Consider the following 26,177-nt stretch of genomic DNA (forward strand, 5'->3'; position numbering starts at 1 on the left):
TATATACAGATGGAAATATCTGGGTAAAGTAGATTTAGGAGCACATCTAGTTAAACGGCGCAAATTTGCTCCTACACAAACCGTGTTGTAATGCAAGGGGTACACTTTGTTGCATGCATGAAAAACACTATCTGCTTTTGCATGTAGCACACAAGTACTAGGCAGCCTCATTTTTACACTGCAATTTTGGCTCTGAGCCTGATTCATGTTCGAACGTTATTCCCTTTGTGTGCCATTTTTTTTGCATGAAATAACTCTGAGCTTGCTCAGAAACAGACTTTTTTACACCAATGAATGCAATTGTGTGCAATTCATGGCCAAACATACTTACTACTGCCTTTGACCTGAGGGGCGAAACTGGGTCGGGAAGGGGTGGATAAACGTAGGCAATAAGAGCATGCCTAGGACGTAGAGGTAGCCAATTCAAGTCCAGGGTTTTTCTAAAGAGCATTTTTTTAGCTGTATCATTTACACCAGCTACAAGGCAGATGTAAGTGCTGACTAATAGTGATAACCATCACGGCATCGTCTGTATGAAAAACTACAGATATGCATGCCACTAGATAGCAAAGAACATTTGTATGCAAGAAAGAGAGAATATAAAAATGCATAGTATGTACAGACCACATTAAGAACATTCTGATTTATGTATTTAATGTAAAAAAGATATATATATATATATATATATATATATATATATATATATATATATATATATTTAAAACATATATTTTTATTAATGATTATAGTATTAGGAGTTGTTAATGTTAACATACAGCAAGTAACGTTTAGACATTGCGTACTTACACCAAGATTAAAATTGAAATAAATCTTGTGATCCGCTTTTATTACGGTCGTATCTATGCTTAAGTTCCATGCACGTTTTTTAAGCGGAAATTGAGTGTAGGTTTTGTCCTTAGATGAATCAGGAACTAATCTGTAAACATTTTAAATGTAACTGTCTCCTCTGTAAATGAGGCCCTAAATGTATTTGATAGCAACATAATTTGCACAGGTGTTCCTGGCACTACACTGAAATAAATATTATGCAAACATGCTGAGGGTGCGAAATAATAATGTCTGACAGTCCTGATGAAATATAGAGTTAAAACGGTTGACTTAAGTAATATTTGTACAATAATATAATTCATGATACTTTTTTTGTAGTTACACATTAGTTGGTCCAGAAGATATAAGCTGTTTATCTACTGGAAGCTGGAGTGACAGCATTCCGCAATGTATGGTTGTCTCATGTGATGAACCTCCAAATGTTGACCACGCATTCTCAGTCAGTGCTCATCGACTCTATGGAGACACTGCAGATTATTTTTGCAAAGATGGGTATATTATAGTTGATAACACTAAAATGCTGTGTAATGCTCAAGGAAAGTGGATACCACCTGATGGGATGGAAATGCCCCGCTGCATTGCTGATTTCTGTGAGAAGCCCTCATCTGTTGCTTATGGCATCCTGGAATCGATAAGCAAATCAAAATTTGTTTCTGGCACAACAGTCAGCTTCAAATGTATGGAAGGCTTTGTCTTAAACACTTCAGCCAAAATCGAGTGCATGCGAGGTGGACAATGGAACCCATCACCTTTAACTATCCAATGTATACCAGTCCGCTGTGGAGAACCACCTGGTATAAAGAATGGCTACATCAGTGGAAAAAACTATAGCTTTGATGCAATGATAGCTTATAGTTGCGATAAAGGCTACTACATACTCGGGGAGAAGAAACGGACATGCCAAGCATCTGGAGAATGGAGTGGCCAATTGCCAACATGTCAACCAGTGTCCTGTGGGCAACCAACGGAACTTCAAAATGGGGTTGTAGAGGTGTGTGTGTTCATTTCTTTTTATTAAGCTTATTGTGTAATGCTTCTATGATCAATTTAAGCTGATATATATTTATTTTCCTGTTGAAAAAAATGAAAAGTCATCATAGATAATATAAAAAGAGTGACGCCGGAATTTTAGGATTTGTATCAAATAATATTCTAGACAGGAAAGAAGATTTCACTAATTGATAATGTCTACTTTAGCCCATTGGTCCACAGAGGAAAACTAGTGAGGCTGAGGCTTTAAAAATATTTGACTTCTTTTTTTAGAGTCTTACTCCCTGACAGCTGGAGATAAATTGAGGATTTTAATGGCATTGTCATGTAATGCCAATTTTATGCAAACTGAATTTGACTCTGTGATTGGCTCTTGCATGATGGTTCTTCATGATGCTTGGGGGTCGATATCCCCAACAGCCAGAGAAGTCGATTTAATTTTTAAAACAAAAGGAGGCAGACATGCATCCCAAGTGAATGGTTGAAAGAAAAAAAAATCACTAAAACCTAAATGTTTTTTTTTTTTTTTTATTATTAATAACACTATTCAAAAAAACACAACTCTGTCAATACTAGCTTTCCAGAATAGTCATTAAGAAACAGTAGGTGCCACCAAAATGAAAATTTTAAATATTACAGTGTGTTTTGTCACATACCCATGTTTACTGATACAGTTCCCTAAAATGTTTATAACATATTTTTTTTTCTACAGAAAATAACTGGACATGTATTGGAAGATGAAGTAACTTACGCGTGCAAACCTGGTTATAAACTAGTTGGCAGTAGTAAAAGAGTGTGTCAATTCAGCAAACAGTGGTACAGTGAGTCCCCACCGATGTGTGTTCTACTAAGTTGTGAGAAACTGCCACCTATAAAACATGGTTCCATTAAAGGGGCAACTATTGATGTTGGTTCAAAGGTTCAATTTGTATGTGATGAGGGCTATGAACTCATTGGGGATACAAGCTGGACTTGCCAGAAAAATGGACAATGGGACAAAAAAAAATTACCTTCCTGTGTGCCATCAAAATGTGAAGAACCACCACTGTTACAGAACCAGTTGGTCCTAAAAGAAATAACCAATGAAATAGGTGTTGTGAAATTTTCCTGTAGAGACGGATATATCCTGCAGGGCTCCTCGGTATTACGATGCTTGCCGTCACAACACTGGAATGATACTTTCCCTTTGTGCAAGCTTGTTCTCTGTCCTAAGCCTCCAGATATTGATTATGGAGACCCAAAATCAGTGCCTTCTCTTCATTTTGGTAGTACAATTCAGTACTCTTGTATGGATGGTTTTCTACTCAAAGGGCCATCTGAAATAACATGCAATGCAGATGGTGAATGGAGTCCTGATGTTCCAAGTTGTGTTCCAGTTGAGTGCCCTCAGCCAGATGAAATTCTTAATGGAATTGTTGATGTTCAGGGACTTGCTTACCTAAGCACAGTTCTTTACACTTGCAAGCCTGGTTTTGAATTATTGGGAAATTCTACATTAATTTGTGGAGCGGATGGACACTGGCTTGGTGGAATGCCTATATGTAAACCTATTAAATGTCCTGCAGCTAAAGAAATCCCAAATGGCAGAAGTTCGTCCCAAAGTCTTCATTATGGACAAACTGTAACCTATTCTTGTAACAAAGGCTTCAGACTTGAAGGACAGCAGGTTCTTACTTGCATGGAAACTGGAGAATGGGACAGTGATACCCCAACCTGTAAAGAGATAGCCTGTGATCCCCCTCAGGCTATTGACAACGGCTTTGTAGAAGGAGCTGATTATAGGTATGGTGCTATGATTATTTACAGTTGTATGCCAGGATTTCAGTTGACTGGACCTGCCATACAAACATGTGAAGATTCAGGCTGGTCCAGCTCTACTCCTATGTGTGTGCATACAGATTGTGGTCTTCCACCACATATTGATTTTGGTCAGTATACTAGCTATGATGAGTACTTGGTGCATGGGGATTTCAAAAATGAAATGAATGATGCTCTTGTCACTACTCAACCTCCAACCACTCTACAGAGTTGGAACAATGGTAATTATTCACTTAAAGATATTAGCAATGAAGTATCAGATTTTTTATATGGAACATATATTTTATATACTTGCTACCATGGCTATGAACTTCTAGGCACGCCAGTTTTAGCTTGCCAAGAGGATGGAACTTGGAATGGGAGTGCCCCTGTCTGTTCGACTATTGAATGCAGCATACCAATAGCTCCTGAAAATGGCATTGTAAATTACACTGAAAATTTACTTGATAGCACTGTTTATTATAAATGCAAGCCAGGATTTGAACCTATTGGTTTGAATAATAGCACATGCTTATCTAACAGAAAATGGAGCAATGAAATGCCACAATGTGCTAAGATATTCTGCAAGCCACCCAACACAATTCTAAATGGACACATAGAAGCCTTGAATTATGCGTTTATGAGTGTAGTACATTACAAGTGTGAATTGGGGTATAAAATATATGGTTCAAGCAAAAGAACATGTCAAGAAAATAAACAATGGGATGGTGAGGAACCTATCTGTATCCCTGTGTCTTGTGGACAGCCCCCAGCCTTGATAAATGGTCTAATCAAAGGAAATGAATACAGTTATGGAAAACATGTTGAGTATCTGTGCCATGAAGGCTTCATGCTCCATGGTGACAAGAACAGAACCTGTCTTGAGAATGGACAATGGAGTGGAACAATGCCATTGTGTTCAGAAATCATATGCGAAAAGCCTCTTATTATAGCTAATGGGGAAATTCTAGGAACGGACAATGGTGCTGGAAGTCAAATATTTTATAAATGTAACCAAGGATATAAAATGGACGGGGCCCCAAAGCTTACATGTGGTATGGATGGGACATGGGATGTAAAAGCACCACTATGTGAACCAATAGATTGTGGTCCTCCAGAAGATATTTCTCATGGTTTTCTTAACAGCTCCGGCTTCAGTTACAATGAATATGTAAAATATGCTTGTTTCCCTGGATACGAAATGCATGGAAGTTCATCACGACAGTGTTTACCTAATGGTCTGTGGAGTGGAAGCCCCCCCACTTGTCTACCTTGCAAATGTCCCACACCATCTGTCCATAATGCAGAGGTTATTGGGGAAGATCTTAGCTGTGGGCAGTCTGTCAGAATTAAATGTCATGATGGGTTCAAGCTGCTTGGACATTCTGAACTCACTTGCCAGTCTGCAGGAAAATGGAACTCAGGATTTCCTTATTGTGGAAAGGTTTCTTGTGGCCCCCCACCTATAATTGCCTATGCGTTTGTTAATGGAAGCAGTTCAAGAGCTGAGAATGCAATCATATACAACTGTGTCACAGGCTACCTTATGCATGGAAAACCAGATCTTGTGTGCACAGAAGAAGGGGAGTGGAGTAAACCCTACCCTAACTGTGAGTTACTTTCCTGTGGACTCCCACCCATCAAACCCAACACTGTGACATATGGTAATTCCTATACCTATGGAAGTACAGTTGAATACCGGTAAGAATAATTTTGTATAATATAAAAGTTATTGATAATATGCTTTATTGACAGGCCTTCAACAGATATTTACATGGCACTTGCTTAGTTCATAAAAGCTTCAACATGGATCTTTTGGGTATATAATGCAAAAAACACCATGCAACTAGCCTTGTCCAGGAAGTTATATAAGGTATCCAACCCTTTGTAAAATAATAATTGTTCTGCTTGCAAAAATCCCAAAAACATTACATATTTATTTAATAATAATATGTAATATGTGGATTTTTATAGTATATATTGTAATACTATTCCCAAATTTCATTAAAATATCATTGCTTATCTGTAAATTATCTTAAAATCCCTGTCCAGTAGTGCTGCTGTAAAGTCATTAATATTTATAATTTTTCATCTTACCCTACATACCTTACCATTTCATCCTGCACTAATACATTAACATATCTTTTAAAGTCAGGAAAAAGTGCTATCATTATGTGTGCAAATACACTTCTGTTGTATCGTGCGCATTTCAAGGTACACGCTACTTCACGTTCAATCCCCAGAAAATCATCTAGATTTGTGGGCTTGTGTATACATCTGAATATGTGTTGATTTGTATTTGTCTTTTTAGTAAGCTTTGAAAAACATGTTTTGTTTTCATTTTTGTTTTAATTTAGATATTACTTTAGAATATGAACCAGCTTGGCCTCCAGACAGGTGCAAGATTCCCATCACAGTCAACATCTACTGCTAAATATAGGGCTGTTTGTCCAAATAGTAGCATTAACATGTATACATACTGACCTTCCATTTATACCCTAAAAGTACCTCCAATGATGCTCTACACACCCTTGCCTCTCTAATGACATAGGACATGGTCCATATATCAGCGTATGAACAAATATGTGCAGTAAAAAAGTAAAAGCAATGTGCTATATAAAACAAATGTACAAATACATGAAAGCATTATCAAATGTGAACACCATGTGATGTCTTTTCAACTTATTAGCTACAGAACAATGTAATCCAGCATAACAAGTGTGCATAATATAAAGTCTAAACACACAAAACAAAAATGTGAAGAAAGAATTAGGTTGCAGTTACATAATGAATATTCCACAAGCTATAACATTCTTATTCCTAAGTCTAAAAGCAAATGTTTCACCAGTATACTCTAAACATGTTTCAAAGATTTATGAGTTACTCAAGATAAATAATGTAAAGTACAAAACCAATGAGTAGCTTTCATCTAACTAAACACGGGGCAAAACATATCGATACCATTGAGCTCTGAAATAATACGAACAGTTATTTAGTACGTGAGCTGACTAAAACTATGGCACATTTGTTAAAAAGGTTTTGCTACAAGGGGAGCCATGAGTTCTTTGCTAAAATCATTCCAGTTTATAGTGACTACTTCAGCATGCTAAACCACCACATTTCCAGGATAACCATGTTCAGGGCCGCCATCAGGGGGGTACGGGGGGTACTGTTGTACCGGGCCCAGGCTCACCAGGGGGCCCGGTATAACAGCTCAGCAAAGACTTACCTGGGGCCCGCCGCTGGTCTCCGCTATTCTGTCTTCAGCCTGGCTGTCACCGTGACAGCCAGGCACCAGGATCCGATCGCAGGGGTGGAGGAATCATTCCCCCTGCGATCATGTGATCTGTCACAGGCAGACAGATCACATGATCGCAGGGGGAATGATTCCTCCACCCCTGCGATCGGATCCTGGTGCCTGGCTGTCACGGTGACAGCCAGGCTGAAGACAGAATAGCGGAGACCAGCGGCGGGCCCCAGGTAAGTATGTGTTGCTCATGGGGGGGCCCGGGTGGCACAGGGACCCGTACTGGGCCCGATTTTTTCTGAAGGCGGCCCTGACCATGTTTCATAACTATCTGAGCCATTTCATTTAGCTGATAGTAATTACTTTTGGTTCACCAACTATCCTTTTAAAATGAAGAAGTTTTCCTAATGTTAAATTATTTATTAGATGTTCTGGATCAGTGATGGGCAAACTACGGCCCGTGGGCCAGATCCGGCCCGCCAATATTTTAAAAAATTTCATTAAAATATGCATAAAATTATTAGGGCCGACCCTGTGTGTCAGAACCTTCATTTTTATGCCTTCCCAGCTATTTCCTCCATTACACTTCATGCTCCTTCCTAAAAGGACACTTCGTATGTCAATCACTCAAACACCTGCCTGCCCCCTAATGGCTGAAAGTCATGTGAGAAGAGATGGGCTGGGTCATATACTAAGGCGGATTTCGATTGGCTGCTGTGTTGTCAGTTAGTGGCTCACCAGAAAGACGGATCTGCAACAACCTGCTGAAATAAGTGCTGTGTCTGTACGATCGCTGCTCTTATAGAGGTAACACTGCAATATAACACCCTTCCGTCCCATTCAAAAAATGTGCATTATATATTTCGATATTTGAGTTTTTTAATAAATTATATTGGCCCGCCTAAAGTTTTTCTTTTTTATTTGGCCCGCTCATGAAAAAGTTTGCCCATCACTGTTCTGGATGATAGCTGTTCTCTGCTTAAAGTATTTATATCCATAGATTTAGCAAATTAATCTTTGTCTCTTTTACATTTCTGAGTATCCCAAAAATTATGTGATATTGTTATTGTAAATTGTATGCTGGAAAGTTTCATACTGCCAATTATTGAAAGCCACAAAGGTCTCCCTGCTGCAATGCAATAGGAGAAACATATCATCAATATATCTCTTCATATAGGGCAATGCAACATGAAGTCCCTTCCACCCACACCTCCAGATGGTGTACAGAATGGAGCTGGTCAATGCTGGCACAGATTCTGTGGCAATTGCAAAGGCCTCTGTTTGCACTGGGACACCTACCGCTCCATCTGATGGTGGTGCCAGTAGCATTGGAGTCCCTAGCACAGTGATGGGCAATCTAAAATTCTTCCAGGGCTCCACATGTGCCCACAAACCTTTAAAATTGATGCACATTATCCTTAATTTCAACAATGAAAAAACAGTCCCAGAAGAACCTCGACATGCCCATATCATTCATGCCAAAATGCCCCCATATGCCCCTCACATGCTCTACAATTCCACCACAAGCTACTAAGACCTCCGCCTTGATCCAAAAAGACGCACATTTATTCACTTGCAAATGCCCTCTTTAACCCTACAATTCACCTAACATAGATAAGTCTATTTTACATTCTAGGCTGGTTTTGATTTGGCCTGTGGGTATATGTTATTCATGTGCCCTTCATTTGTCCTGTTAGATGTTTGAAGTCAAGCTCTGGAGGCCAAAGAATAGCATGTTTACTTAAGGGAGAAAGTGGATTGATATTACTGAGGTGTATACTTAAGTTCTAGTGTACTGTAGTTTGGCTTTATACATACATTATTTACACTCTCATGAGGTTTTAAAGGGTTCTGTAAGTTTTTGTTTTTTTTAATCAGCCAGAAGAACAATGCCAACATTTATCCACATTGCATGAACCCGATCAGCCACAACATTGAAACCACTGACAAGTCAAGTGAATAACATTGATTATCTCTTTAAGGGGTGGTATATATTAGGCAGCAAGTGAACAGTCAGTTCTTGAAATTGAAGTGTTGGAAGCAGGAATAATGTGCAAGTGTATGGATTGGAGTGACTATGACAATTGTCAAAATGTGACGGCTAGATGACTGGGTCAAAACATCTCCAAAACATCAGTTCTTGTGGGGTGTTTGCAGAAGTTTGCACCTAAGGAAGGACAACCGGAGAACTGGCGACAGGTCATGGCCACCCAAGGCTCATTGATGCGTGTTGTGAGCAAAGACTAGCCTGTCTGGTCCAAACCCACAGAAGACCTACTGTAGCATAAATTGCTAAGAAAGTTAATGCTGACTGTGAAAGGAATCTATTTTGAAATCAGACCAATTAACATATCAAGCTATATGCAATTAATATACGTAACTGATATACTATAGAGATAACCGGCTTTTCCTATGGGTCAAGTTTTATCTCTCTAACACTTTATTATAATCGTTTCACTTCTATAATTTTTAATTCACCGACTTCTATGACATTTGGTTATTTATCTAAATCTTTTTAAACAACTATTATCAATAAAGTTGATTTTATACCTATAAATTTCATGGACAGGAATGCCTCGCATACTACTTTTTTCAGCTGATATTTATTATCAACTGTATCTCTTTAATGTGAAAGGAAGCTGTCAGAACATGCATCTCAGCTTGCTGCATATGGGGTTGGGTAGCCACAGACCTGTTTGGGTGCCCATGCTGACACCAGTCCACTGCCGAAAGCACCTACAATGGAAACATGAGTGCCAGAGCTGGACCAATGGATGAAGGTGGCCTGGTCAGTTAAAGCATCTTTAGTTGCAGACCAAGTACACCCCTTCATGGCAACGGTATTCCCTTAAGGCATTGGACCTTTTTCAGCAGGATAATGCACCCTGCCACACTGAAAAAATTGTTCAGGAATGGTGTGAGGAACATGACAAACTGCTCAAGGTGTTGACTTGACCTCTAAATTCCCCAGCTCTCAATCCAATCACGCATAATAACTTAAACGATCTGCTGCTAACATCTTGGTGCCAGATACCATAGGACAGTTTTAGAGGTCTTGTGAAGTTAATGCCTTAAAGATTTAGAGCTGTTTTGGTGACACAAGGGGGACCTACATCATATTAGTCAGGTGGTTTTAATATTGTGGCTGATCGGTATATTTGTAAAGTATTTTAAAACTATAACATGTTGATGTGAAATTCTTAAATATGTTTTATTTTACAGATGTCAAGATGGCTACTTAATGGACTTAGACATGGTGACAAAAAGTTGTCTGGAAGATGGATCCTGGTCAACAGAAGATGTTTCCTGTGTTCCGAGAAAATGTACATTTTCTGGGGCTAACACAGTAAAAATGAAGGCAGATTATGATATTAATAAAACCATATCAGTTGTGTGCAAAACTGGCTATATGTTATCAGGACCAAGCACTGCAACATGTATGGTAAATATATATGTATATATTTTTATAGCTGTCCTGTTGAAATTAATATCAATAAACTGTATTTTTAGTAAATAAATCTGCAATCTACAGATAATTTTAACAACGCAATATATTGTATACTGAATTAGTGAAAATGCTTTTAAAGATTACATTTGTAATGATCAGTCCAGTTTTGAAAGCATATTTATCACAGTGATATAAAAATGGCTTTAATAAGAAAATACCATGAGGTCAGCTGGGAGTACTCAGTTTCCCTACTATATTGGCACGCAGTGACAAGGGCTAACTTATTGCTTTCCAGGAGCAGTCTCTGTGTTTGTGCACATGTGAGAGCTGACTTACCAGTTTGTGCATGCAGAGTGGACTAAAAACTGACAAAAATAGCTGGCTATAACAGAACAGGTTTAGCGGCGGTACAAGTATCCTTGTGAAACTTGTTGAATTTACTTTCCTGTGGAAAGTAATGGAAAAGCTCTCGCCAGCGGGGGCACCATCATCGTCAATAGTAGCGTTATCACCAGTAATGGCAGTGTTATCGTCGGCAACGGCAGTGTTATTGTTGGCAAAAGCAGCATTATCAACGGCAATAGCAATGTTATCACCGGTAATAGCAGTGTTATTCTCAGCTGCAACCCTTTCATGTATTGGGGGAAATGGACAAAGGCCTATTGCCGACGAAAACAGTTTTTTTTCACCTTTTGTTAAATCTGCCCGATTGTTCCAATTCTTACTCTATGAACAATTAACCCATACAGTTATATAGTTATTTCATGCCACCTAATTGTTCTATGAATTGTGGCATTGTACATCCTATTTATAAATTATTGATAAGCCATTTTCCAGTAAAAATATCTCTTTTCATTTATTTTTCATTTCAGAATTATAAATAGACTATTTAAATAAGTTCTCAAGACCAGATATCATGCAGAGTTGGCAAACTACCTTTAAAATATGCAGATAGACACACCATTTGTTTTTCAGGTATAGGAAATTAATTTATTTTACATGACCTATTTTGTGATTTTAATTTGTGGTTCTAATTTGTAATTTGTACACAAAAGAAAATATTGTAGTTAAATGGTTTCTTGAAAAAGAAATGGACTGGAATACATTGTAAAGCTGGCGACACATACAGTGGGTCCAATGGTGAAGCAAGCGTGCCCCCAAAGAGACACATGCCCGGTATGATAGTCATTGGACATGTTGGTGAATGAGGTCAATGGTAGGCCCAGTGATGCTGGAGGTTATCCAGCTGCTCGGCCTGTGTAACATCTGTGTTGTGTGTGGCCAATATTATAAATGTATAAACCAAGAACATACAAGAGTAAAAGAAATGTGAAATATATTGAGTGCAGTTCACAAGATTACATATTTATTTTACCATTTAGATTGATGGTACTTGGTTACCTCCATTGACTGATGAAGTCTGTTCTCCTATATCATGTGAGAAGCCGGTTGATCCAGATCATGGGACAGTATTTGGCACACGATACCTGTACAAAGACATCATTTGGTACCAGTGTAAAGATGGGTATGAAATACATGTAAGTAAACATATTGCACTACTTCCCAGTTCATTGTTTACATGTGCAGGCTTAACACTGTTCGTTTTTAGGTGGGTGATATGAAAGGATCAGTTGCTCAGCTTAGAGAGAACATTGGTGATAAAAAGGATCAATAGTAGCTCCACTCCAGGAAATGTGTTTGAAGACAAAAAGGAAATCTCATATTTTTTACGCATTTTGATACTGCGCATGTGCACAAAGCATGCAATAGGGCAAGTCCCTATGTAGACTCAGGTTCATTTCACATTTACAACTTCTTAAATTAAAATAGGTGGACAGGGAAGGCACGGGATGTTACAAGGATGTTGAGATCAGTTGCAGAACATCATTGGGTGCGGTTGTTATGTGGGAGCTAGGAGAATTCATAAATTGTATGAATAAAATACATAATATCAATGCACTTCATTGCAGCTAAACCCCATGTGGGTTTAGGCGCTTCCAACCTATCGGAGAGACTTTCCCATGCTCTGAACAATCAGAGTAAAGCCACTGTGTGGTTTAGATTAAGAGGCTCAAAGCCTGTCATCAGCACTAGCCTTGTAATTGTGGAAAAATGAAAGAATAAAATTAATAATTTATTAAAAAGCATTGTGCCCCCCATCATCCTATCCCCCGAAGGCCAGACAGCACTCTCATAGCATAGGATGGTAGCAGCACAATGGGGGCGGTGAACAAGCAGAGTGGGGTCCCCCTGAAAAGCTGCTACTGGCACTGAGCTCTGACAGGCTGAGCTGATGACACTATAGCAGTTAGGGTCCCCTTGCTATAATGTCAATCAGGGGAATCATGGCCACAAAATAAAAAATTCCCCCTAGGAATAGCAGCCATGTGTTTAAAAGTTAAAAATTAGTGTTTCTTTTCCTAGATAATTACGGGTCCCAGCAAGCCCTATCATGCCTAAAGTTTTAGGGTTTCTGGCACTTGTAGAGCTACAAGTGCCATCATAGCCATGGCTCTCAGGCTGTCATTTGCTCCAGAGGGGTTTTCTTCTATCTTCAAGGCTTGTACTCCCCCAAAAAATAAAACAAAACACACGAGCGTAGACAGGACTGCTCCTTACAGGAGCAGGGACGCAAATGACAGGCTTTGTGCCTGTCATTCTAACCAAACTGAGCAGCTTTGCTCTAATTGGTCAGAGCGTGGGAAAGACACACTTATTGGTTAGAAGTGTCTAGACCAGCGTTTCCCAAACTCAGTCACGAGGGAGCCCTAACAGTGCAGGTTTTCCAGTTCAAATAATACCACCTGTAGATCTTTCACTATATGTCAGTCAGTAATGAATACACCTGTACTCCAGCAAGGAGATATGAAAACATGCTGTGAGGACTGGATTTGGGAAGCACTGGCCTGGACAAACATGGGTTTAGCCACAATGAATTACATTGATACAGTTTACTTCATTATACAATATATGAATTTTCCTTGTTCCCACAATGCATCTAGGCCCAGTGACATCCTGCACCACCTGATTCCAATGCATTTGGTGATAGGTTAATACCTTTTTTAGGGGAATATGACTCATCTACCAATATGAAGTACCTTATATAGCCATTGTCAAAAGTTACAGGTTAAAAAAAGACTTAGAGGTATATATACTAAACTGCGGGTTGGAAAAAGATGAGATGTTGCCCATAGCAACCAATAATATTCTAGCTGTCATTTTGTAGAATGTACTAAATAAATGATAACTAGACTCTGATTGGTTGCTATAGGCAACATCTACACTTTTTCAAACCCGCAGTTTAATAAATCTAGCCCTTAATGTTACAATAAAATGGAACACTAGATTTCATTTTAAAATACATAAATAATAAAAAAAAAAGACTTGATGAAAAACATTATCTGATTGAATTACTAGTACATATCTTAAAATGCATAATTAATATAGAATACATTAGAACCCAATTTAAAATTATTAGCTAGAGTCTTCAAAGTCATAGTTTACATTTTCTGGGACCACATGTTTTTCAAAATTATCATGCAAGTTGCTTGCCACCATAAAACAAGCTATTTTAAATTTGTTTTGTGTTATTTATGATAACTTTTCTTTGAAGTATAGGATTTACTGAGGTTGGATATACTGTGTCAGGCACTCTGCACAAATATATCCACCCAGCAATCTCTATGGCTTACATTTGAATAGGTTTTCAGTAGAGATGTTCACTGACTTCCGTGTTTTGGTTTTAGTTTTGGTTTTGGATCTGTATTAAGTTCGTGTTTTGGTTTTGGCAAAACCGCCCTCGCGTGTTTTGGTTTTGGATCTGTATTTTTTAGAACAATTGCTAAAATCACATACATTATTATTATTAGAGATGGTCACTGACCCCTGTGTTTTGGTTTTGTATTTGGTTTTGGATCTGGATTACCTTCGTGTTTTGGTTTTGGTTTTGGTTTTGCAAAACCGCCCTTGCATGTTTTGGTTTTGGTTTTGTTTTGCTATTTTTGAAAAAAATAAAAAAAAATTGGTCTAAAATAACCTAATTTAGTGCTCCACCAGTTTCTTAGGTAAGTGAGGTAATTCTAAAGCTAATAAATTATGAAAAAAACAGTTTAATCCCTGGTAGGCCATCCTTAATTCGAACACTTGTCTGCAAATTATACAGACAAACCTGGTTGTCTACCTCCTCCATCTTTGATTATTGGCAATGTAGCCATCGTCTTTGGGTGTATATTACACCCTCCACTTGTAGTTGAATATTAAAAAAAACTGTGGAACTAGAAAGTAAAATGAAATGGACCACGGTAGTTTGGTGGCTATCTATGCCTTTCTCCCGCCCTCCACTTGTAGTTGAATATAAAAAAGCAGCCTGCACAGACTGTGGAACTAGAAAGTAAAATTAAATGGACCACGGTAGTTTGGTGGCTATCTATGCCCCTCCCGTCCTCCATTTGTAGTTGAATATAAAAAATCAGCCTGCACAGACTGTGGAACTAGAAAGTAAAATTAAATGGACCACGGTAGTTTGGTTGCTATCTATGCCCCTCCTGTCCTCCATTTGTAGTTGAATATAAAAAAGCAGTCTGCACAGACTGTGGAACTAGAAAGTAAAATTAAATGGACCACGGTCGTTTGGTGGCTATCTATGTCCCCCCCCCCCCCGCCCTCCACTTGTAGTTGAATATAAAAAAAGCAGCCTGCACAGACTGTGGAACTAGAAAGTAAAATTAAATGGACCACGGTAGTTTGGTGGCTATCTATGCCCCTCCCGCCCTCCACTTGTAGTTGAATATAAAAAAAAAACAGCCTGCACAGACTGTGGAACTAGAAATTCGAATATACAAAGAAATGGACAAAGGCAGTTTGGTATCTGTCTGCATCAGACCCCCCCCCCAACCATTTGTAGTAAAATAGAAAAAAAAGCAGCCTGCATAGACTGTAGAACTAGAAATTCGAATATACAAAGAAATGGACAAAGGCAGGTTGGTATCTGTCTGCATCAGACCCCCCCATCCACTTGTAGTAAAATAGAAAAAAAGCAGCCTGCATAGACTGTAGGACTAGAAATTCGAATATACAAAGAAATGGACAAAGGTAGTTTGGTATCTGTCTGCATCAGATCGCCTCTCCACTAGGAGTAAAATAGAAAACTATTCAGCCGTTAAATAATTTAGAATATAAATAGAAATTGAGAAAGGCAATTTGGTATCTGTCTGCATCATAATCATCAACATCCTCATTAGCGGCCTCGTCACCTCCACAAATCTCCCCCTCATCCTCTTCTATTTCCAAAGTGGCATCCTCAATTTGTGTATCAGCGGCTACACTCGAGCTGTTCAGGTACACATCAGCAGAACTGCTGAAAGGACCCTTCTTTATGGGTACACTAACAGAATGCTCACGATTAGACATACCACTGTTGGATGGACTCTCCACAGGGATTGGTGTCATTTGTGAATCAGAGAAAACATTATCCTCTACTGGGGGACACCCCAAAAGCACTGGGGAGTGCTAAACATTATTTAGTAGATACTGCTGACAGATAGTAATTTTGACTGCCAGAAATATCTATGCACAATTATGGGGGACACCCCAAAAGCACTGGGGAGTGCTAAAAATTATTTGGTAGATACTGCTGACAGATAGTAATTTTGACAGCCAGAAATATTTATGCACAATTAGGGGGGACACCCCAAAAGCCCTGGGGAGTGCTAAAAATTAGTTGGTAGATACTGCCAAAATGTAGCTATCACACATCTCACCGGTTTAGTCCCATTCTCATCCTTGTGTACATGGGTTTACCGTGGTCACTACTATCTGTTTTACAGCCTGACATTCCTCTATTCTCGGACGCCATCTTGCCAAGTATTCTGCACATGCGCAACCCGGAACCTTTAAAGATCTCTGCTCCACGGTGATAGGACAATCACCAGCCAGTTCCCTTTATAAGGGTCCTCCTTTCTAAGGGTGTCAGAACATCAGGTCTCCCTACCTGATAGGAAGCATCTCCTCTGAATCCTGTCTGTGCTCATACTTACCCTGTTCCGGTCTTTGCGAGTTAGGCTGTTCATTCTTCGTCTGCTGCTTCACCCGTCATCGGTCCTGTTTCCAGAGTTATAACACCTGTGTGGTTCTTAGTGCTTCTGCTCTCTGCAGTTCATAACTTCACAGTATTACCTCTTCAACTTATACCACAGTCAAGACCTGTGGCCTCACCCCTCTCATTACAAAGGACTACAATCACCTTTTCTCCTGGATCTTTGAGTCCTGACCACTTAGTCCAATTCTCCCTCCCTCTACATGTGTGCTGGGATTCTATTTCAAAGTCCCCTGCTCAGCAGGCTAGCCAAGCTATCAGACTCATGGGTTGATGCGCTAAGGAAAAGTGAGCGATCATTTGTCCAACAGAAGCCAAAACTGCAATGTATGGGCTCTCTAACAAAACAACCTCTGCACTCTGTTCTTCCTTACCACTCCGAACCACCTTGTCCCAGGGCTGGATTTCCCAGGACTAGCCCATTATTATTATTATTATTATTACTATCGTTTATTTGTAGGGCGCCACAAGGTTTCCGCAGCGCCGCACATAGTACAAACAGTAGACTATACAGGGTAGAACAGTACAGAACAATAAACACACAGTACCAGTACTTCAGAAACTCCGGGAGGGCAGATACAGTAGACAGAGCAGAAGAACAGGTATGGAGACTGGAGGGAAGAGGGCCCTGCTCATTCGAGCTTACATCCTAAGGGAGGGTAAACAAAGTCAGGCACAAAAGGGAGCCAGTGAATCAAAGGGGAGAGAGATGAGGGGTCAAGGGAGGATGAGCAGAAGAGATGAGGGGTTAAATGGATGGTTGGTAGGCCTTGAGGAACAGGTGAGTTTTGAGTGCCCGTTTGAAGGAGCACAAATTGGGAGAGAGACGGATGGAGCGAGGGAGGTCGTTCCAGTGAAGGGGGGCAGCACGGGAGAAGTCTTGGATTCGAGAGTGGGAAGAGGTGATCAGTGACCATTGTTCCCCATGGAATACAGTAAACAAGTACGAACACAGTCTTATTAAAACTGCATGTTATATTAACAAGTTATATATAACTGCATATGCAATGCACTGTTCTAGGCATTAACCTTACTGTGGCTGTACTGCAGAGTGGTTCTCTATGGCAGCATGCAAAATTTATGTGTGGACATTCACACAGAAACACAGCTAAATAAATGACATGAGACCCCCTAGTTTGGTGTACATTCACACAAGACAATGTAATATAATCCTTCTGTCTATGCTGGGACAACAGACTAACCTGCATGGTTTTTTTTTATAAAGTCATGCTCTTTCAGACATGTCAGAACTAAATAATATATATAGTCTAAAAACATAATTGAAAAATCTGTGCAACCAAAGTGCTAGAAAAGTACATGCTTTTATAGTGCACCCTCTATGAGAAAGAGGTGCATGCTGGTTGAGGTGAAATTAACCCTCAATTCGTTACAATGACCATGTTTTTTCTTTCTTTCATAACATATACAATGTTAGTACTGTAACATATTGGAATTGATATTTTATTTAATCTATATTTTAGACAAAAATAGCAAAAGGATAGTTTTGATTGATTATTTTAATGCAGTTAGTTACTGCATCACCTGGGATGAATAAGTCCCTTTAGCTTTTTTCCCTTCCCTGTTCATATGTAATGTTGCAGGTAGTAGAAACTATTAGCTTATTATTTAATCAGTGCTTGTTCCCATAGGTCAGATAACATCCAGGAAAAGTATATTTGTATCGCTAGATCAAGTGAAAAGTGTTTTTTTCTCTTGAATATCAGTTTCACTGTCATTCAGCCTTTTATCAGTAACTTTGCTATTTAGTACATGTAAAATATAATATCCATTATTCTGGAAGTTTTCACCATATATTAGATTGAATAGACCCAAACAGTCAACTTTCCTTATATAAGTAAATTCCTATCTTGTTTTGTTGTTTATTTGCACTCTCTAAGAGAGTACATGTAAGGAGCAGTTGGATATGAAGCATCTGAAAATGTTTCTCTTGGTTCAGAAGAGGGGTGGTATATAGTTCTCTGCATATGTCCTGACTCTACCATCAGTTATTCTGCTCAACATCAGTGTATTTTGTAATTCCCTATCCAAATTATGAAAAACTTATGCAAATATGGTCTTTCTTTGCATACTTTATACAAGATAAATATGTAATGCATACTGATTTACATGTATTCCCCCGCCTCAACATTCACTGACTTTATGCGATAATGACCTCCATCTTTCGTCATTTTCATATTGTTCTGTATAGCATATTCCTGGAGCAAAGAAACTTAATGCTTTGCTTTTTTATGTGAGATGTGAAAAGTCAAAAAAAAACTTAAACCTCTTTGGTACAATCAGTGACTCAGGAACACATATTTTCCAAGAAATACACTATGACAGCATTCAGGCAACAACAAATAAATTATTTCCTGAGTAAACCAGGATGTTCAGTGAACCAAGGGCACTTGTTTTCAGGTGGACCCATGCAAACTAACAGAAATAATGTTATGATTGACATCAGTTGACAGATTTCTATAGTGACTGGTTCATGTTTTGTGCCTCCATCTTCTATTGTCTCTCTTCATTCCAATAGCCTTGTGCTCATTTGGCCGGGTCATCTCTACTTCCTGTTTCATGTCTTTCTATGTAATGTGATTGTGTCATGTTCCCTCAATGTACAACTCTGAGCAATATGTCAGCACTTTATAAATAAAAGGTAGTAATAATAATAAAGCTGAAAATTAAATATATAATAAATATTGTCTGAAATATAGCCAAATAGTATTTAAATATGTTACATTACAGTATTTAATATAGAATACTGACATGATATAGTGGACAGTACCAAAAAGTTGTTTCGCCATTTACATTTTAAATAGAATTATATTTGTTTTGAAAATATTTTTTTGTCTTTAGCACAAACCCTCCACAGATGTTACTTCTCTGCTCCCGTTGGTCAGAAATGTAAATGTCCCAACCATTTAGAAGGGTCTGTTTACATTGGCTGACAGGCCTGCAATGATCTCTGACAACTAATAGGAGATCACAGATGACATTATATTATCTTTAGTGGAATGCACAATTTCTACATCTCTATGAGCATTTACTGGCAGCAGCTTATTGTGTTTCAAGTGCTGTGATCTCTCTTATGTGACTGTTGAGAGCACTGCAGGCTCAAAAGAAATATCAGCTTCTTTTATTGCAGTAAAAAAATGGTTCAGCAAGCAACATTTCTATGTTTTGTAAGATAAACTAAACCTTATCTGCCTACAATAATACCTGACACACAGTAGGAGTTACAGCAACAGAAACTAAAATGTATCCTGCTTCTTGTAAATGTTACAGCTGCCACTTACTACTAAAACTTCTCTCAGCCCACACTAAAAGCAGCTGATATTTTTTCATTGCATGTGGGAATGTCCCAATATTAGGCGTTTTTCGCAGCAGGTCTATCAATGTGCATCTACATATCTGTTGAATGATGTCATACTTGCCAACATAGTCAATTTGTTTCCCGGGAAGACCGGCGGGCAGGAGCGTGTGGGGGCGAGGCTCGAAGAAACGCGTCATTAACCCCGCACCCAAAAGTGTCATCACTATTTTTGACCAATAAAAACGGGGTGGGGCCACGATTACACGTGCATGCCATCACTAAGCCCCACCCCCTCCATTTAAGTTACAGAGGCGGCCGGGATTCTGGAAAATTGGCTGCTCTCCCGGGAGTCCGGGAGGACTCCCAGAAATTCGGGAGTCTCCCGAACATTCCGGGACAGTAGGCAACTATGAATTATGTTACTCTGTCACCTTAATGGTCTGTATTGCGAATTGTGATGGTGTTTTCCCGTATAACTAAGGAAAGCAGAAAGCTACTATTGATTATTTCTGCTGCTGTCTGAAAGAGTGTTCTGCAAATGTGGACACAGGAAGAATGCCATCTTTAGACATATTTCATGCAAAACTGTTTTTTTTTGTATTTAGAATGACTTGGCTTGAGACCTCTTTGCATAAGGAGAATAGAGTAAGCTCCTTTTTTAAAGTATAGGAAAGTTTTATTCATTTGTTACCTAGTACGTTAAAATCACAAATCTCCTCATGCTTCAAATTTACGAACTGATATGAGAAAAGAATCAATTTAAATGACCTCCAATTCAAATACCTAATGAATTGGGATCTACCGGTACATTGAATGTAGGCTCTTTTAGAGCAGGTATAGACTCTATTTAGATAAACTGACCGCACCTGGAAGCTGTATTTAAGATAAAGCAGATATGAAATATTGATTATGTATTAAAATCAAATAAATATTTTAGGTATTGTAATAAGTGGATTATAAATTATATAATCATTTTGTGTGATAAGTTTGTAATTTATATTTTTTCAAATTAAAAAAAAAAAAAGCAGTTGACATAACATTGTTTATACGCATGCTGTAATCTCTTAATAGCTATGAGAAATCACAGTATGGACTGAGAAGAAATTCAAGAAGTGGAGACTCTAATATTTGTATTAAAACTGTCTTTCATTTTTACATGCCTGCTTCTGTTTCCTTCAGGGACCTACTGAAAGAGTTTGTGAGGCCAACAACTCATGGAGTGAAGTGGAGCCTCAGTGCAAACGTAAGATATTGGGCCTGAGTCATTAAGGAGAGCAAAGCATAAAAAAGGAGTAACATTTGGGGTAGGACATGTCCTAGATCAACTTTAAATTTCAGTGTAATAATAAAGCTAACAAGTATTTGTGTGCTAGATGAAAAAACAGCCAGTATTTAACTTATGTGCAAAATAATAAACTAATTTGCACCCCTTAAGTTGTAACATGGTTTGTCCCAGAGAACATTTACTCCTTTTTTGCCTTAATGACTCAGGCCCATTGTGTTTATTGCTTATAATAAGGTTCATTTGTGAAAGTGAAATGGCAACAGAGCACATGCTATTTTCTGTTGTAAAGAGGCTTCTTCTATGCAAATACACCTGTTTTAACTGATAGGCGCGTATATATGTGCAGGCCAAATCTTCATTTTCAGGATGGGATATAAATGTCGGGAGTGGTGAAGGCAGATTTTTGGAAATGTTTCTCATTTTACCAGTAGTCCTCCTCACAAACAGGCTTGAATCTCCAGCTTGTCTGAAGTACTAGAACGCTAAAGCTCAAGCTCATCTTTAAACTGGTAGCAAGATGGACTTAGTAGCGACATGCACATATTTAGGTACAGATTCATTATGAGGGGTGTCTCTAAGGACCTTGAGATGGGTGTGCACTTTAAAATGCACTTGGTGGAAAATTAGGAGCACTTGTGCATAAAGGCAGTAGTACGAGAGTACATTTTTATGGTTCCAAAATGGCCTTTAAGATGTTTTCAATATCAATTGCATATGATGACGCAGTTCAATGAATGACAACGGGCAGCATTGTGTGAAAACTGAATCTAATGTACTACTCTATGTTCCTTTCTATTACTCAAATTACTTAAATACCCTCAAAAGGACATGCAAAGAGTACAATAGACGTTTGAGGGCACATTTACACTTTGTCTTGGGGAACCTCCCTCAAAGAGGGCTCTATTTATTATGTAAAGCAAAGTCCCGTCTCCTACGGAAATTTGTGTTTTCTCCAGGGCTACATTTTATCAATAAATGGTTACCGCCATGCCAAACCCAGCAGTAGCTCCCTGGTTTGCTTCATTTAAATAAAACATTTTTTGTAATCAGAGTGCCAGCCAATTTATTTTTAAAGAATTTTTACAATTATTTTAATTAAATTTTTTAACAAATGGAACTGGAAGTTTAAGTCCGCTTCCAGTGGCACTGCACTTGCAACCAGCAAGTCTGGTCACCTATGCGCAGATGCACCAAGACTTCTCTTACAGCTGCCAGACAGTAATACTGGACATCAGAGTATCACTCAACTGTTCAAGCGGTATTTTCTTACTGATAGAAAATCAGTTATCACCACATAATAAATAGGGACCATGGGCCTGATTCATTGAGGATCTTAACTCAAGAAATTTCTTATTTAACTCTCCTGGACAAAACCATGTTACAATGCAAGGGGTGCAAATTAGGTTTCTGTTTTGCACATAAGTTAAATACTGACTGTTTTTTCATGTAGCACACAAATACTTGATAGCTTATTTGTACACTGAAATTTAAAGTTGATATTTGTGTGCTACATGAAAAAACAGTCAGTATTTAACTTATGTGCAAAACAGAATACTAATTTGCACACCTTGCATTGTAACATGGTTTTGTCCAGGAGACTTAAATAAGAAGTTTCTCAAGTTAAGATCCTTAATGAATCAGGCCCCAGATCATGGGTATATTTATATTATCATCTTATACATGTCATTAAATTGAAAGCATTGTGTGTTTTAATTCATTCCTTTAATATACTAATTATTTAAAAGATACACTTTCTGTTTAGGGATATTGTGTGATCCTCCTGAAACTTTGGAGAATGGTGTAATCCAAGGCATAAGCTATTTTTTTGAAGATGAACTGCACTACAGTTGCAACCAAGGTTTTGAACTTCATGGACCAAGCCGTAGAATCTGTCATGTGGATAAACAGTGGCGACCATCTCCTCCTACGTGTGTGAGTAAGTAACTTAATAATGTTTTTTGATTTAGATAAGTGTTTCAGATCTTCCTAATGGACAGGATAGGGAAGCTGGCAGTTTTTGAGATGTAGTTTGGTAACACCCTGTCTCTCATTGCCTGACAATGTCAATATCAATGAGTGTTTAATACTTTTAATAACATTGAACGCACACTGCACACTTCTCGTCTATAGGCTGCTGCTCCTTGTCCTTTGCCAGAGCAATGCCTTTTTCCTCCAACTAGGTAATAAGTGGTGACAGAGCACAGTATTGTTGAGGGAAGGGACATCTGGGGGGGATTGTTGTAGAGAGCGTGCACTGACAATGATAACTGAAGTATATTTGCTACTATAAATGTTTTACACAGAGAACACAAGAACTATTTGATTACTGTTTACTGAAATGAAATATATAATATGAAAGAACATGTAGTATACTGGTTTCCACCTTGGAAAAACAGAGTTGTTCTGAGCTATTGTATTGCATGCACTGAGTGCCCAATAGCACTGAAAATAGAATATACTTTGTAAAAGTCTGAGGATGGTTTGTCCAAACCAATACATTGAAGCTATTTGAAGTGGAAACTCCTTTTCAATTGATCATTTTAGAGAATATATCAAGTCTTTGATGGTAAGATATGATTCAAAGCATCAAACAGTTTAAGACCTCCAAAGTCAAAAATTATCGATATATCAGTTAAAATGAAAGCCATACTATTTCTAAACCATAACAACTTATCATATATGGGCAGCACGGTGGCGTAGTGGTTAGCACTTCTGCCTCACAGCACTGGGGTCATGAGTTTGATTCCCGACCATGGCCTTATCTGTGTGGAGTTTGTATGTTATCCCTGTGTTTGCGTGGGTTTCCTCCGTGTGCTCTGGTTTCCTCCCACACTCCAAAAACATACTGGTAGGTTAATTGGCTACTATCAAAATTGACCCTAGTCTCTCCCTGTCTGTCTCCCTTCTCTGTCTGTCTGTCTCCCTTCTCTGTCTGTCTGTCTCCCTTCTCTGTCTGTGTGTGAGTGTGTCTACATTAGGGAATTTAGACTGTAAGCTCCAATGGGGCAGGGACTGATGTGAATGAGTTCTCTGTACAGCGCTGCGGAATTACTGGCGCTATATAAATAAATGGTGATGATGATGATATATATATAGAATATTTTAAAATTGCATTTTTAATGGAACTTGACTGAGAGCCCTTTTTGAAGCCTTCCGAGTCTTGTCCTAAACCAGACTTATATATTATATACCATAATATATTCCACAAAGAACCCCATAACTGTACTAACACATCTAATATTCTTAATCCAACAGTGGAAACTAAAGGGCAAACTGTCAATGTAACTTTTTCTCTCGTAGGTGTAATCTGTGGACCTCACCCATCTGTACAAAATGCTATATCCATTTCTGCTGGGAATACATACAAAAGTAATGTCACCTATGTATGCAATACTGGATATCATCTTGTTGGAACACAGAATATAACGTGCCTGTCTGATGGAACATGGAGTCATCCTGTGCCACTGTGTAAAGGTAATATCACGCTGTGCTGCTTATTGCTATATTGTGCTACTACACTGTACCATTCAGCTTTAGGATCATTGTGTAGACATTTCATGTTTTGTTACAGTTACTTTGACTCATCTCATTGCAACTGAAATGCTTTTTCTGAAGTCTTTCACGTAGGAAAGAGGCAAATGCACTTGAGTGTTTCATTTAATGAAGGATGTAACCTTAAAGTCAGGTCTGGTTTGAGTTAAAAAACAAACAAACATGCATTCATAAGATCATCAGTAAAGGTGTGTTGCAACCCTTTTTTGTCAGATATGAGGGAAATATGTGTAACATTCACCAAATTGTACTTGGTAAATCTATACACAACCCCAAAAAAGGAAGTGACCTAAAAAAATTCCCAGGTGACAACTGATTGACTTCACAGTTCAGATTTAAAAATTGAGCACATGATTTAATGAAAATAGAACTAGTGGGTAAATGGCTCAAAATAATTGAAATAAAAGGTAGGTTTGTGTGTTGTTACACTTCAGCTAAATATATATTTGGTGGTTATGAATTACAACATACTGTGTTTTTTATTTTCATAACCCACTTTTTTTGGACTAAAACATGTTCCTATATCTCTGTAGACACAATCACTGAGAACTTCATGAGTTCAGTGTATACAGTGGTGATAATACCAATGTACATTCACACAGCAAACTGCATGGATTTTTTGCCATATTAAATTGATAACTCTATCAGAGATGTGTCAAGACGTGATATGCTAGGAATCACCCAGCAATAGATGCAGTTTATTAATTTGACAGATTTTCTTACACTATATTTGTAATAACACATGGTCAAAGGGAATTGCTATCTAATGCCCTCTTTTCCTGCAGAATACACTAAGCATAATGTGCAGGGTTGCACCTGTCAAGAGGTTTTGTCCCTACAAATATTTGCAAGTATGGTATTACATAAGGGAAAACATTATCATAAGTTTCTATAATTGATTACACTTCTCCCCTGCTTGCCAAAAGAAATCTAAAGTGGCATCCTTTAACAACTGTTCACAACGCTTATGGTGAAGTTTCAGAAACACAATTAAAGGAGTTGGTATTTATACTGTGGCCTAACAACAAGTTTAATTTTTCAGAGACCAGATGTGAAATCCCTAATAAGTTAGAAAATGGACACATTGAGTGTGACAATGTCAATGTTGATAGCACTGTGAAGTACCACTGCAATGATGGGTACAGTCTGGATGGTGAACATCTTGCAAAGTGCACAGAACAAGGAAACTGGAGCTATCCTGCACCTGTTTGTAAACGTGTGTGTTTATTTTAATCTTCTATACATATTTTTATAGTACAGATCTTCTCACTTCTCAACATTTTCATAGTCTGTTCTGAGGAAAATACATAGCCAGTGTTTGGGAAGGGGAGAAGGACAGAAAGGTGTAGATCAGGGGTGTCCAACCTTTTAGCTTCCCTGGGCCACATTGGAAGATGACGAGTTGGTTTGGGCCGCACATAAGATACACTAACAATAACGATAGCTGATCATCCAAAAAACCATAGAAAACATAGTTAACATATATATATATGAGAAAAAAAGTGAGATTATATATATATATATATATATATATATATATATATATATCTCACTTTTTTTTCAAATCCCCCTATACTTACCTTTCAATCGCCCTGTTCA

General features: G+C 38.4%; 1 protein-coding gene across 1 annotated transcript in view; it reads left to right on the plus strand.

The window, feature by feature from the left end:
- SVEP1 (sushi, von Willebrand factor type A, EGF and pentraxin domain containing 1) overlaps positions 1-26,177 on the plus strand; it is a 291,067-nt gene that overhangs the window by 213,130 nt on the left and 51,760 nt on the right. Inside the window, 8 exon segments of the mRNA XM_075204846.1 lie at positions 1,168-1,840; positions 2,552-5,337; positions 10,106-10,325; positions 11,714-11,869; positions 20,921-20,984; positions 22,789-22,962; positions 24,327-24,500; positions 25,621-25,794. Of these exon segments, the coding sequence (XP_075060947.1) occupies positions 1,168-1,840; positions 2,552-5,337; positions 10,106-10,325; positions 11,714-11,869; positions 20,921-20,984; positions 22,789-22,962; positions 24,327-24,500; positions 25,621-25,794 (4,421 nt within the window).

The sequence above is a fragment of the Mixophyes fleayi genome, chromosome 1 (genome assembly GCF_038048845.1).
Source record: "Mixophyes fleayi isolate aMixFle1 chromosome 1, aMixFle1.hap1, whole genome shotgun sequence".
Taxonomy (NCBI): Eukaryota; Metazoa; Chordata; class Amphibia; order Anura; family Limnodynastidae; genus Mixophyes; species Mixophyes fleayi.